The sequence below is a fragment of the Papio anubis genome, chromosome 2 (genome assembly GCF_008728515.1).
Source record: "Papio anubis isolate 15944 chromosome 2, Panubis1.0, whole genome shotgun sequence".
In the NCBI taxonomy this organism is placed as follows: Eukaryota; Metazoa; Chordata; class Mammalia; order Primates; family Cercopithecidae; genus Papio; species Papio anubis.
The window spans coordinates 43216059-43231245 of record NC_044977.1 but is presented as its reverse complement, the minus strand read 5'-3'; the positions used below and the strand labels follow the sequence as shown (position 1 = coordinate 43231245).

The window sequence follows — 15187 nt, the reverse complement described above, 5'->3', positions numbered from 1 at the left end:
TTTATTTTTTTTTTTTTTTTTTTTTTTTGAGACGGAGTCTTGCTCTGTCGCCCAGGCTGGAGTGCAGTGGCCGGATCTCAGCTCACTGCAAGCTCCACCTCCTGGGTTTACGCCATTCTCCTGCCTCAGCCTCCCGAGTAGCTGGGACTACAGGCGCCCGCCACCTCGCCCGGCTAAGTTTTTTTTTTTTTGTATTTTTTAGTAGAGACGGGGTTTCACCGTGTCAGCCAGGATGGTCTCGATCTCCTGACCTCGTGATCCGCCCGTCTCGGCCTCCCAAAGTGCTGGGATTACAGGCTTGAGCCACCGCGCCCGGCCTTTTTTTTTTTAAAAAAGCTTTATTGTGATATAAGTTACATACCATAAATTTCAAGTGTGTAATTCATTTTTAGTATATTTACAGAGTCATGGAAGCTTTGTACTACATCATCATAATCCTAGAACTCTTTTCGCCACCCTATTGTACTTATTAGCTATGACTCCCCATTTCCCTCCCCCAAGCTCTAGACACAGGTGATCACTGTTCTACTTTCTATAGATTTGCCTCTTTTAGACATTTCACATAAACAAGATCATATAGATTGTGCTCTTTTGGGACTAGTGGGATATTTTCAATCCAGTCTCATATATCCAACTCCTATGCACACTTTAAGACCCTGTCTCACCCCAACCACCTCCATTCCCCGAAGACTGACCTTCCTTCCTTTCTTCCTTCTTCCCTCCTTCCCTCCCTCCCTTCCTTGCTTTTACTGAGACATGATCTCACTGTTGCCCAAGGCTGGAGTGCAGTGGTACGATCGTGGCTCACTGCAGCCTTGACCTTCTCAGGCTCAGGTGATCCTCCCGCCTCAGTCTCCCAAGTAGCTGGGACCACAGGTGTGCACCACCACATCTGGCTAATTTTTTTTTTTTTTTTGAGATGGAGTCTTACTCTGTCACCCAGGCTGGAGTGCAGTTGTGCCATCTCGGCTCACCGCAACCTCGGCCTCCTAGGCTCAAGCGATCCTCCTCCTAGGCTCAAGCGATCCTATACCCTCTGAATAGCTGGGACTATAGGCGCTCACCACCATGCCTGGCTAATTTTTGTATTTTTTATAGAGATGGGGTTTTGCCATGTTGGCTAGGCTGGTCTTGAACGTCTGGACTCAAGCGATCTGCCCACCTTGGCCTCTCCAAGTGCTGGGATTATAGGCGGGAGCCACCATGGCCAGCCTCCCCGAAGACTTCTTGTTCATTCCAACCTATAGGAATACGTTTCTCCTATGAATTCACTCCTTCTTGTCTGGCGTGTTCAAGAAGCACTTGGCAAAAGCTGCACGGCCCATCTCTGCTGCTGATGTGCTGTCTGTTCTCTAGCTCTTTCTGTGAATTCCTCACCTCTGACTTCCTGGGGGTGGATCTTGCTGACATACCTCACAGGTGCCCTCTACTCAGCTGTGCCCAGCATAGTTTTCTGCTTCAAATGGGTAATCAGTTTATGTATGTTGAAAGAATAAATGACTCATGGGGATGTTCCCAAACTTTTAGTAAAAAAGGATTCAGGAAAAGTGCAAGAAGGAAAGCAAAATCAAGAACAGGAACAAAGATCAAATGTAGAATGTGGGCATCAGAGTCCAAAGGGTTGGCAGCTACCAATCAGGTGCAGTCCTTGTGATGTGACTAGAGGGACATCAAAAGGCCCTGGGCCACAAAGGGTCTCCCACCTACCTCCAGGAGCAATTGAAATAACATATTAGTCACTCTTTGCACTGGAGGTCTTAACCGCCTCCATTAAAATGCAAATGTCAACACCTGGGAGAGTGGCAGATCATGCTATTATCAGCCATTTCCACCTCAGCTCCAATCTGAGCTCTTTGAATATTTCCTATTCCCTGAGGCCCAGAGGTTTAGACGTAAGGATGAGGTCTGGAAAAATCTAGGGTCCAGTTCCCCAGATGGCTAATTGCAAACGTATCATTCTTGATTTCCAAGCCAAAGGTCAAGAGTAACAGGGCTGACGTTCAGAGTTCATAGTAGGGTCCCAGCTGCAGTGGAGGATGGCTCCCAGGGACTCAGTCATTTGTACCTGATGGCTAAGATGCTGGGCCCCACCCCCAATGGATGACCAGTCCACAAGATGTCCAGTGCACCATCTTGTTAGCTATTCTCTGACTTAGGGAAAATAAGTAGTTAGTTCCCTGTGGGAAAGGTAAGTCATCTATCTAGTTTGGAGCATGGGGCTTGCTCTCAAAATGTAGACATCTAGGAGGGGTTGGACACACTTTGTAGAGTCATTTCTACCTGATTGTTGGAATGAGATAATCTTTAATATCCTTTTCAGTCTCAAAAGAGCCTTGGGTTCATAGAGTTTAACTCCTTTTGAATAACTCACAGTGCAGGGCTCTCCTGGACAAAATTGTACAGGGGGCAAAGTTTATTTTTGACCCCCAGTTCCTAACTGGCTTTCATGTTTGCACTCCTCCTTCTAGCTCCCAGGCACCCAGGCCCTCAGCCCCTCTTCTACCCAGTGTCTCCCATTCTATGGTTTCGTTTGACCCAGGAAATGCTCTCTGGTCCCAAGCATTCTTCTCTCCTTCTTAACTCATCCCTATTCCTAAATAGCAAGCATTCATTCTCCTAGTGCCCACTACTTTGGCCAGGCAGTAACAGAGGCTGATTAAATTCATTATACTGAGTCTGGGCGTGGAGGCTCACACCTGTAATTCCAGCACTTTGGGAGGCCGAGGCGGGTGGATCACCTGAGGTCGGGAGTTCGAGACCAGCCTGACCAACATGGAGAAACGCCGTCTCTACTAAAAATACAAAATTAGCCGGACGTGGTGGCACATGCCTGTAATCCCAGCTACTCGGGAGGCTGAGGCAGGAGAATCGCTTGAACCCAGGAGGCGGAGGTTGTGGTGAGCCGAGATCGCTTCATTGTACTCCAGCCTGGGCAACAAGAGTGAAACTCCCTCTCAAAAACAAAACAAAACAAAACAAAAACTCATTACACTGACTTGTCAAAGACTGATGTCCTGCCACAAATCTCTGAACCTCCCAGGGGTATCTGCATTCATTTTTCCAGCCATCTTATTGGGATACAACTTACATAACATAACACTCACCTGGCTAAGGTGTGCAACTCAGTGCTTTTCATTATACAGTTGACCCCTGAATAATGCAGGGGTTGGGGCACCAGTGCCTGCACAGTAAAAAATCCACATATAAACTTTTGACTCTCCCAAAACTTAACCGATAGCCTACACTTGACTGGAAGCCCTACAGATAACATACACGTCAATTAACACATATTTTACATGTTGTATGTATTATATACTGTGTTATTACAATAAAGTAAACTAGATGGGGCTGGGCGCAGTGGCTCACACCTGTAATCCCAGCACTTCGGGAGGCTGAGATGGATGGATCATTTGAGGTCAGGAGTTCAAGACCTGGACAACATGGTGAAACCCTGTCTCTACTAAAAATACAAAAATTAGCTGGGTATGGTGGCGCACATCTGTAATCCCGGCTACTCAGAAGGCCAAGGCACGAAAATCGCTTGTACCCAGGAGGCAGAGGTTGCAATGAGCTGAGATCGCCACTGCACTCCAACCTGGTCAACAGAGCAAGACTCCGTCTGAAAAAAAGAAAAAAATCATAAGGAGGAGAAAATTTATTTACTACTCAGTAAGTGGAAGTGTATCATCATAAAGGTCTTCATCCTCATCTTCAGAGGCTGAGGAGGAGGAATTAGTCTTGCTGTCTCAGGAGTGCAGGGGCAGAAGAAAATCCAGGTATAAGTGCACCTCTGCAGTTCAAACCGGTGTTGTTCAAGGTTCAACTCTATTTACAGAGTTGTACAATCACCATAATTAGTCTTAGAACATTTTCATCACCCCCCAAATAAATCTTATACCCATTAGCTGTCACTGCCCGTTCTTCTCCTTCCCCAGGCCTAGGCAAGCACTGATCTTTCTGTCTCTCAATTTTCTGCGTTGATTTTGAATCAATTTAGCAAATGAGTGTTATCCCAAAGCATGACTATCTAATAGTGGAGTTCTAAGCACTGTGTGGGGGAGTTATTTTTAGGTAGGGGAGTATTATTGCTACCCACTTCTAAAAGTATTTCTGATTATTCTAAAATATTAATATGTGAATATTCTAATTTCTGAAATAGAAATATTCTTATAAAAAGCAGCCTGTGGGAGTGAAGAATTAAGTCCTGAAGGGTAACTGAGGCATGAGGGGGAAGATGGCTGGAGGGGGACAGGGGCGTATCTACAGGTCTCCCAAAGGGCCTGCTGTGCCCTGGGGTCTGTTTTCCCCATACCTCCAGCAAACTAAGCATTCACTTAAGAGAGAGACCAGAGATGGTGCTTAGGTCGGCATTCTGTCTGATGACAACATCCTTCTTACGTCTTTTTTTTTTTTTTTTGATATGGGATTTTCCTCTGTTGCCCAGGCTGGAATGCAGTGGTGTGATCACAGCTCACCACAGCCTAGAACTCATGGGCTCAAGGTATCCTCCCACCTTAGCCTCCTGAGTAGCTGGTACCACAGGCATGTGCCACCATGTCTGGCTAATTTATATATATATATTTTTTGTAGAGATAGGGTGTTGTGATGTTGCCCAGGCTGGTCTGAACTCTTGGGCTCAAGTGATCCACCCGCCTCAGCATTGCCAAGTGCTGAAATTAAAGGTGTGAGCTGCTATGCCTGGCCTCATCCTTTCCTTTTGATACCAGGTGCACACCTTGGAATTTGTCTTGAAAACCTCTGCCTTTCATTCCTGTGATCCTCAGCTTTTCTTGATTTCTTCTGACTGTGACGACTCCTCCTTTACCTAGGGTTTGGCCCCGCGGGGTTTCCTTCTCAGCCCTCCACAGGCCTCTTCCAGCCAATGGCATTATTCCCATCACCAGGTCACTTTTGGGCCCAATCTACATCTCTTCTGCAATATCTTCTTGACTGGTCTCCCACACTCTTCGATCTTGCTTTTTTTTTCCCCCCCAGTGACAGGGTCCTACTTTGTCACCCAGGCTGGAGGGCAGTGGCATGATCACAGCTCATTGTAGCCTTGAACTTCTGGGCTCAAGCAGTCCTCCCACTCAGCTTCCTGAGTAGCTGGTTTTACAGGGGCACACCACCACATGCGGCTAATTTTTAAAATTTTTTTGTAGAGATGGGGTCTCACTATTATCAGCTATGGTGCCGAGGCTGGTCTTGAATTCCTGGCCTCAAGCGATCCTCCTGCGCTGGCCTCCCAAGGTGCTGGGATTACAGGGATCTTGCTTCTTGAATGCAGTAACATTATAGCCAGTTTGCCTCTTAAAACAGAAAGAACCAGGACACTTTGTCCCTAAATTCGGAGGCTCCTTATTGTTTTTAAACGGAAGCCCAACCTCCTCTGTACTGTGTTCCAGAGTTAACTCACCTGTCCATCTTCAGCCACTGTTGAAAGTCCTCCTCCCCTACATACACCTGAGACTCCATCCTGCTCACCATTCCCCAGATGTACCATGTGTTTATCCAGCAACTATTGGGCACCTCCTATGTGCCAGGCACCAGGCTAAACACTGGGCATGGAATAAGATCCCAACTCTACCCTCAAGGCATTCAGCAGACGGTGGAGACCGTTCTGTAAACAAGTCAAGATAATACAATGTGACAGGTGCTATAATAGATATAAGCAAGGTGTGCTGGGGGCAGAGGAGGACGGAGTGCCTATCGGCATGGGGAAGGGGTGGAGGGAGGGGAGGGATATTAGGGAGGGCTTCCCTCAGGGGCTGAGTTTGATTTGTGGAGGAAAAAGGGTTATCTCTGCAGAGGCACAAGAGCAGTTCATGGGGGCTGGGTGACAGGAAGGGGGTGAACTCACAGTAAAAGCTGGCAGGTAGGAAGAGGCTGTTTTGTGGACATGATTTCAGTGGGAGTGAGATCAGATGAGGACAAGGCGTAGGACAGATTTGAGGGCAAGGAGGGAGAGTGGCAATTATCCAGGCAAGGAAGGGGATGATCTGGATGAAGGTTGTGGTAACAGAATGTGGAAGAAGAGACAGATGCGAAAAGACAAGGGCAGAGGAGAGACTACCACTCTTAAGATCAGGGAGTTTGGGTGAAGGTAATTCCACCAGCAGCAGGAAAAGGGAGAGAGGAGCAAGCTACTTGGGAGATGACCTTATTTTCAGAAACAGTGAATTTGGGATCTGGTGAGTCCCAAGGAGCATTCATGAGGAGCTCTCCAGTAGCCAGAGGGAAGCTTGGAACTGGGAAGGGAGGCAAGGGCTGAAGATAGAGATTTCAGAAATATCTTAGAGAAAAAAACATGCTTATCCTTGGGCCCAGCAATTCTACTTGTAGGAATTTCTCCTGAGGATTTGTGTAAATTTTTATTTATTTGTTTTTGAGACAGCATTCTCTCCATGTTGCCAAGGCTGGCCTCGAACTCCTGGGCTCAAGAGATCCTCTCACCTCAGCCTCCTGAGTAGCTGAGATTACCAATGTGAGCCACTGTGCCCAGCTTGTGTGAAAATTTATCTACAGAAATGCTCACTGTTTATAACAGTAAAGGAGTGGAAACTTTTATTTATAAACTGCTATGACAGTGAAAAATGCCTAACAGTAGGGGATTGGTTAAATAAATTATACTATACCCATGCAATGGAATTCTATTTGGACAGTAAAATGGATATTGTAGATGAATGCTTATTGGCATGAAAAAAAAATCCACAGTATTTTGCCTAAGTAGAAAATGGTAGACTCTAAAACTAATTGTAGAGTGAAAGATCCAGTTATTGTTTAAGAAAAAAATTAAGACAATAATATTGTGGTTTTTGTTGTTGTTGTTGTTGTTTTTTGAGACGGAGTCTCGCTCTGTCACCCAGGCTGGAGCGCAATGGTGCAGTCTCGGCTCACCACAACCTCTGCCTCCCGGGTTCAAGCGATTCTCCTGCCTCAGCCTCCCGAGTAGCTGGGATTACAGGCGCCCAGCACCACGCCTAGCTAATTTTTGTATTTTTAGTAGAGATGGGGTTTTACCATGTTGGCCAGGCTGGTCTTGAACTCCTGATCTCATGATCCGCCCTCCTCGGCCTCCCAAGGTACTTGGGATTATAGGCGTGAGCCACCGAACCCAGCCAATACTGATTCTTTCTGGGTGATGTGATTATGAGTGTGTTTTCTTTCTTTTTAATTTTTTCCACATCAATCATACATGGCTTTTGTTGTAAGACAACTATTTTAAAACATTGAATAAAATTAAGAGGAATGACTTAGGGATAGCTCTGGGAATGAGAAGATGAGAGGATCAAGGATGGAATGTTGATCAATAGCCTTGATACCTCCAGCCATGTGGCCCCTGTCCATGCAGTTGACTATGACTTCAGGGTGCCACCCATGTCACATCTGCTACATTGCTGCATGGTAGAATACACGGAGCAGACTGCTACAACTGTGAGCTTCAGGCAAACTTTTTTTTTTTTTTGAGACAGAGTCTCACTGTGTCGCCAGGCTAGAGTGCAGTGGTGCGACATTGGCTCACTGCAACTTCCACCTTCTGGGTTCAAGCAATTCTCCTGCCTCAGCCTCCCAAGTAGCTGGGACTACAGGCACGCACCACCATGCCTAGCTAATTTTTGTATTTTTAGTAGAGACAGGGTTTCACCATGTTGGCCAGGATGGTCTCGATCTCTTGACCTTGTGATCCGCCTGCCTTGGCCTCCCAAAGTGCTGGGATTACAGGTGTGAGCCACCGGGTGGCGCGCCCGACCTTTTTTTTTTTTTTTTTTTTTTTGACATGGAGTCTCATTCTGTCACCCAGGCTGGAGTGCAATGGCGTGGTCTCAGCTCACTGCAATCTCCACCTCCCGGATTCAAGTGATTCTCCTGCCTCAGCCTCCAGAGTAGGATTACAGGCTCGCACCACCATGCCTGGCTAATTTTTGTATTTTTAGTAGAGACGGGTTTCACCATGTTGGCCAGGCTGGTCATGAGTTCCTGACCTCAGATGATCTGCCTGCCTCGGCCTCCCAAAGTGCTGGGGTTACAGGTGTGAGCCACCACACGCTGCTGGACAAACTTTTTGATTCCCTAAATCTGTTTTCTCATCTTTATAGTAGGGAGAACCTTCCTCAGAATAGTTATCTGACAATAAAATGTTTACAGACATACAATAGTTGCTAAATAAATATTAGTCCATCTTCCCTTTCTTAGACATCCTTCCTTGCTAGACCCAGGTTTGACCTCCAGGCCCTTGTTTTGGCCCTCACAGTGGGAAGTGACACCCCCTCTCTCTGAATGCCCGAGGTGCTGTGTGGACTTCTATTGAACCCAGAACTTTGCTCTGACCTAGAGATAATGGCTAGCTCTTCTGCATCCCTGACTTGTTCCCAGTAGAGCTTGGTCATGTCTCCATCCTGGTACGAACTAGCGCAGTGCTTTTGTACATGGAGGGTTCTCTAGAATTTTTATTGACTAAATTCATGTTTGTTTGTTTGTTTTGTTTTTTTTTTGTTTTTGTTTTTTTTACAACTTGGCTAATAGTGGAATACTCAAAGGCTGGATTACTCAAGGGTTAGTTTATTCTGACCTCTTGGAATTTTTCTCCTCCCAATTTGTAACTCTGGCAAGGTTTATCTTCCAGTCTGCACAGATGACCAGCAGAGAGAGACAAAGAAGGAAGCTCACTTAGACCTCTAGGCTCCCTGTCAGAAGCTCTGAGGAGAGAGCTGGAGGATGAAGAAGGGGAAAGTAAAAGCTGTTTACCCCCAGGCTGGGTAGGGGTGTGGTCTCCCACTCTCCAGGGTTTAGACTGTCAGAACTCCAGCAGGACAGCTTGGGGACAAAGGGAATCGGGTAGACACATCATTCTACAGGCCTAGATCCTTTTTGCCTGGCAGTCGAATCCTTCTCTCCATTCCTGCCTCTTGTGGCTGGTGCTGTGTATCTAGCCATTTTCCCCTTCCCCCTTGCTTTCCCCCAGCGGGCATGCCAGCTTGCTCAGGTGCCCACCCTTCCTGCTAATATGTTGTTAGGTTAGGGAGGCAGTCTGGCGCTGACGAAGGACCTTTGGGTGCCAAGTTAGGAGACCTGTGTGACCTGTGGCAAGTTGAATAAGCTCCTTGAACCTCAGTTTCTGCATCTATAAGCTGGGAATAGCTACAAGGTCTCTGTCCTGTCTCATCCTAGGGTTACTGACTGGAACCAAGTGAGATTTATGAGACTTTATAAACAGGCAAAGAGCGCTTTATAAAACCCAGGTGTTTCCAGTGTTGACTGTGGGGCTTTCTCCTGGTAACTACCCACCAAAGCCTCCCTGTCCGCCCCGCCCTGGCTGCATCGGCCTCACCCACTGCATCACCATCTTTTCCATCACTGTCTTCCTGCGTCTCAGAAGTCCTGTTTCTGCATCTCCCCCGTCCATTTCCGGGTCTGGCTCTCCGGCCCCTGCGACCCCTCCAGGGACTCTGTTTTCCTTCTCCTTGAGGCAGTCGCTTCCCAGGCGCCCCCCGCCCGGTACGCCCTCCTTCGGCACAGCCGCCGGGCCAGAGAATCGCCCAATAAGAGCGCCGGACTGAAGTCTGACAGCTCCGGAAGCGGCCAATCGAGCCGGGCCAGGGAAGGGGGGCGCAGCGCTGGGGCTGAAGTTGGGCTAAATGGGGGGAGGGGGATTAAAGGGGGATACAAAAGAGGGGAGCTAGGACTGGGGGCGCTGGAGCCCCAGCCGGGGGCGGGAGAAGACCGCGCTCCACCCAGGTCTGGTAACGGGACCACAGGCTGGATGCGGCTCCTGGTCCCAGGGAGGGAGGGGCGCAGCGAGAATTTTAGGTGAGGAAGGGGAACTGGGGTGCCAGCGGCCAGGCCTGAGGATGCCCGTGGGGCGCCGAGGCTGGGGCCACGGCCAGGCCGGGGGCGGAGGCGGCCTCGCGCCGCTGTGAGCCGAGGCCCGGGCGGCGCGGGGGGCGGGGAGGCAGCGGGAGGAGGGGATGCGGAGGGCTCTCCGGCGGCGGCGAGCGGGCGAGAAGGGAGGAGCGGCGCGAGCGGCCGGAGCGGCGCAGGGCCCGAAGCGTGCATGGCGCGCCCTGAGCCGGGCTCCCGCGGGCCCCCCCGGAGCGCCTCCCGGGCGCCGCGGCTCTCAGGCGGGCCCCTCTGGGCCGGCTGCTTCTGAGCCCCGGCCCTGGATCTCTGGATGCCTTACTCCTCGGGAGAAGCCTGCCTGCGTTGGGGCAGAACGGCGGCAGCGCTGCGCCGGATTCCGTCCTCCGCCTAGTCGTTCCGCACCGGCCGCGGTGGGCCCGCAGCCGGCGGCGAGGAGCTCGGGGCTTGCGAAGCGGGCGCGACAGCTCTCCGGGCCGGCAGGTCCCGGCCGGCCCCGCTCCGTTTGCGGGAAAGGGGGAGGCGAAAGGGGAAGGGCCGCACCGCAGGAGCCGGTCCCGGACCCGGACCCCGCCCCCTGCGCGGACGCGCCGAAGGCTCGGCTCGGCTTTTGCCGGGGCCACGCTTCCACTCTCGCCGCGGGAGGTGGGGGATGCGGGCGACGGCCCCCCCGGGCTCCAGGACCCCCCCCCCCGGGGCTCCGGAGCTGTTGCTCCGCCCGCCGCCCCCTCCCCCGTCCTCTCCACCTCCCATCCCACCTCCCCACCCCTCGTAAGAAAATAATGCTGGCTGGCGCCCGCACCTCCCAGTCGCTCCCGGTCCGCTGCGAGGAAAGGGCACCCGCAGTGTCTCCTCGCCGGGACCCCCGCCGAGCCTCCCTCGCCGCCGCCGAGCCCCGAGAGCAGCTGGGCTCCGCTTAGGCGGAATCTGCGAGCGCCGCGCCCGGGCACTGCCGGTCCGGGGAGGCACCGCCCGCAAGGACACCGCTCCGTCCCGCCTCGTCCGCAACTCCGGCCCTCGTCGAGCTCGACGCTAGCCAGGATCCCGGACGTCTCTCCGCGTGCGGCGCAGCAGCAGCCCGACTAGTCCCCGCGACCCCTCCTCGGAGGCAACTCCATCTCGGACCTGGGACTTCTGACGAGGATCCTCAGCTACATCTCACCTCGGGGCTGTGCCCTCCTCCTCCGCTCAGGACGGGGGTGCCAAGATGCCCCGCTGCGGCGCAGGGCCCCGGGCCGCCCTCGACGTGTGACCCTAGCCTGGTCCCCCTGCTCGGCCGTCCGCCCTCCCCTTGGAGACCCCCGGCCCGGCTTCCGGGGGAGGAGGAGGAAGGAGACTACGAGGCCGAGGGGGGGATGTCCAGCTCCAAAAGCGTGAGCCCCCCGGGCTACGCGGCGCAGAAGACTGCGGCGCCGGCGCCCCGGGGAGGCCCCGAACACCGCTCGGCGTGGGGCGAGGCCGATTCCCGCGCGAATGGCTACCCCCATGCCCTGGCTCGCCCGCGGCTCCACCTCACAAGAAAACCCGGGGCGGTGACCGCAGCAGCAGCAGCAGCAGCGCCTGGCCAGCCGCTGGCGCAGCGACGACGACGACGATCCTCCGCCGAGTGGCGACGATCCCCTGGCCGGGGGCTTCGGCTTCAGCTTCCGCTCCAAGTCCGCCTGGCAGGAGCAAGCGGCGGTGACGGATCGGTGGTCGCGGCAGCCGCCGCCGGCACGCAGGCGCGGCCGGCGGGGGCAGCACCCGGGCGCCCCCTGCGGGCGGCGGCGGCGGCTCGGCGGCGGCGGCTGCCCGGCGGGCGGGTGACGGGAGGTGCGCCCCTGCCTGGTGGAGGTGGGCCTGGAGGAGCGGCGGGGCAAGGGGCGCGCGGCCGACGAGCTGGAGGCCGGCGCCGTCGAGGGCGGCGAGGAGTCCAGGGATGGCGATAGCTCGGCAGACTCGGGCTCGGGCGCGGGGCCCGGCGCGGTGCTGTCCCTGGGCGCCTGCTGCCTGGCGTTGCTGCAGATATTCCGCTCCAAGAAGTTCCCGTCGGACAAACTGGAGCGGCTGTACCAGCGCTACTTCTTCCGCCTGAACCAGAGCAGCCTCACCATGCTCATGGCCGTGCTGGTGCTCGTGTGCCTGGTCATGTTGGCCTTCCACGCGGCGCGGCCCCCGCTCCAGCTGCCCTACCTGGCCGTGCTGGCGGCCGCCGTGGGCGTCATCCTCATCATGGCTGTGCTCTGCAACCGCGCCGCCTTCCACCAGGACCACATGGGCCTGGCCTGCTATGCGCTCATCGCCGTGGTGCTGGCCGTCCAGGTGGTGGGCCTGCTGCTGCCGCAGCCGCGCAGCGCCTCTGAGGGCATCTGGTGGACGGTGTTCTTCATCTACACCATCTACACGCTGCTGCCCGTGCGCATGCGGGCCGCGGTTCTCAGCGGGGTGCTCCTGTCCGCCCTCCACCTGGTCATCGCCCTGCGCACCAACGCCCAGGACCAGTTCCTGCTCAAGCAGGTAGGGGCCCACCTGGCCACCGGGGCTGGATTGCAGGGTGGGCAAGCCTCAGCTTGACTTCAAAGAAAGGGATCCCACCCTCACCCTTTCGAATGGTGAAAAGAGCCAGAGAGACAGGGCTTGGCCATGTAGGCTGTTTGGGAGCTTCTTACCCCGCTCTGAGCCGCAGCGGCTTCGTTTACAAGAAGACTGCCCTTGTGTCGTTTGCAGTGTTCCTTGCCCCTTAGATAACGTATACTGAACTGTAGCCATCACTGTGGGAATGCAGTGAGGAAGGAAGGTTGGAGGAGAAAATGATAAGGAGTGTTTCCCATCTCTTCCTGAGCTTCTGTTCTTATATACAAAAGGCCTCTAACAAAACTGGCTGGACCCTCTAGCAACCACCCCCTCCTGAGTGCCACTGCTGCTTTGTTAATCCAGACCTGGATAGAGAGTTGGTGAGGGGACACCCTGCACCGCTTGCTCAGTGGTAAGGAGGAGATAGCATGAGCCTGCCACCTGTCTAAGTCTGGGGATTTGGAAGCTGGAGATATCCCTGAACTTGCAGGAGGACTGACAAGTTTGTTTCAGTTAGCAAAGTGCCCCAAGCCAAAAAGCTGCCCTTAGCTAAAGTGGGAAGGAGCCTCTGAGATGTGTGTGGTGGCAATTCCCCTTCCGGCCTGAGCAGAAAGCTGTTGTTGAACATCATGACCCCTTCAAGTGGGTGCCCCTGGTCATTGCTTGTGGTAGGGACATTTTATCCCTGCTGGGATTTGTTGGCTGAGCCTAGAACTGTAGGTTCAGGAAGAAATACAACTTTTGCCTGGTTAACTGGTGACTCTCTTAAAGGCTTCTGGGAGAGGGGCATGTTGGCCATCCTGACCTCAGGGTGAGAGGAGCCCCCTGACATCCATACCATATCTCCCTTTAGTGTCCTGTGGTCTGGTTTCCTGGTCCTCATCCATGATTGCTTCTGAACCTGCTTGTTTGCATGCTGCTCCAATGTGAGAGTCCACTGGGCCCTTGCTACAGGCAAGTCTCTTCACCTTGGACCCCAGTGCACACATCCCCCCACTGGTGTCTGCCTTCTCGAATAGAACCTCTTAAGGGTTTTCCATTGTCATTGCTTTCCTCCATGTCTCCTCTTCTAGTGCCTTCCCTTAGACTTTTATCTTCTTGAGTACCGCATCTTTCTTGAGTTGCTCTCCTGTGCCCCCTGGCTTCCTGGACACAGTATTCTCCCATAGCGAATAGCACTGTTATGGGTTTCAGGGCTCTGGGCTCTAGCTGAACCTGCAAGGTGCTCTGTGACTGGGAGGGAGGGGACACACAAGCTCTCTGGGCCTTTGCTACCTTTTCTAGAGAATGAGAGGATTGTTTATGTCCCTTCCACTTCTAACATTCTCTGCCCCAAGCCGTACCCCTACAAGGAACCTTCTCCTTCCATTCCAACCACACTGGTCTCTTGGTCTTCTGCATGATTAACAATAGAGTCAGAGGCACAGAGTGGAGCACTTATTCATTCTCCAGTGTCCACTGGTCTTGCTGTCTGTCCAGTGTAACCTCCATGGATGCACAAATCCCAAGGTATATGTGTTTTTCCTCCTCCATTCTCTCACCCTTACCTAGCACAGTGCAGAGTACTTAGTAGGAATTTAATCACTGCTTGCCAATATAGTTGGGGTCCAGTGAGTGGAGTAGGTGGGGCTGTTGATGCTAAGTTAAAAGTTTTTTTCTGATCTGAGATCAGAAGAAAAAAAAATATTTAGAGACTAGCTTTGAAGAAGCCTTTTGAGAGGTGGTGGTTTAAAAGTTACTACCATTGTCAGTGCTTATAAAAGCCCCAACTCTTTTGACCCGAGGACTCGTGCTTTCAGGCGGTTGTTGTATCTTTGGGGACTGCTCCTGACTTGGGTGGATGTAGCTTTTCTGTAGAGGAAGGGGCATGTCATCCATGTGGAGATTTTCAGGATAATTCAGGGTATTTTGTGAACCAAACTTGGGACACAAGGTCTGTTTACAGCTATAGGTATGGTTTCTCCTGAGGGAGGTTGGAGTCAGATCCCAGGAAAGGGGTGCTGAACCTGGGGGACCCCAATTCCACCTTAGCATGAAAATACCATTGCAGCAACAGAGTGTCTGTCTGACTGACTTCCCCTTCTGGTTCCTTAGGCAAATCCCTCTCCCTTCTCTCCCCACCCCCACTGGCTCCTGCCCTGTTCTTCTTTTACCCATTTTGGTCTTTAGACCTTTGCAAGGCTGTAGGATTTTGGGTGGATTTACACTTACTTTATATGATCTGCTCTGAGTGGTGCAGAGCTTGTTATGAGTGGTTCAAGACAAGGGAATGCAAACATTTCCTCTATTTGGCTTCAGAGAAAACTGTATCTTTTTTTGTTTGTACTTGATTTACCCTTTTGATTATGCTTCATATAAAATTTGTCTTTCTTGAGCAAACCCTGCTGGCTGGTGGGGGAAGTCCAGCATCAACCTCTGCCTCAGGTTACTCCAGAGCAGCAGGCGTGTGAGAGTGGTTTGGATTAGATGCCTTGTTCTTTTCTTTGATGAGACACATGTCCAGGGAAATGGGTGGCAATGAGCAGTTCCTATGTTGGGGCTTTGGGAATTCTCCATTTGGTGGCTTGGGCACATAGTAGGCCCTCAGTAAACTGGACTGGCATTTCTTCACTGCTCCTCTTGCAAGGCTGGACCCCTCCCCGTTTGCTCAGGTCCTCAACATCATTATCTGACCTGTGTATTTTATTCTTCTTCAGCCTCTCTTATGTGTGGGGCTCTGCCCTTAGCTCCAATTAGGAGAAGCGTTTGGTTTCTTAACCAGTGGCTCCTGACGGTTTTG

The 15187-nt window shown here is 52.4% G+C and overlaps 1 protein-coding gene across 1 annotated transcript in view; it reads left to right on the top strand.

Moving 5' to 3' along the window:
• Positions 1 to 10636: 10636 nt before the first annotated feature.
• The window catches only part of ADCY5 (adenylate cyclase 5), a 164405-nt gene continuing 159854 nt past the window's right edge, over positions 10637 to 15187 (top strand). The window contains exon 1 of the mRNA XM_003894021.5: positions 10637 to 12351. Within this exon, the coding sequence (XP_003894070.2) occupies positions 11947 to 12351 (405 nt within the window). The 5' untranslated portion in view covers positions 10637 to 11946. The remainder of the gene's footprint in view (positions 12352 to 15187) is intronic.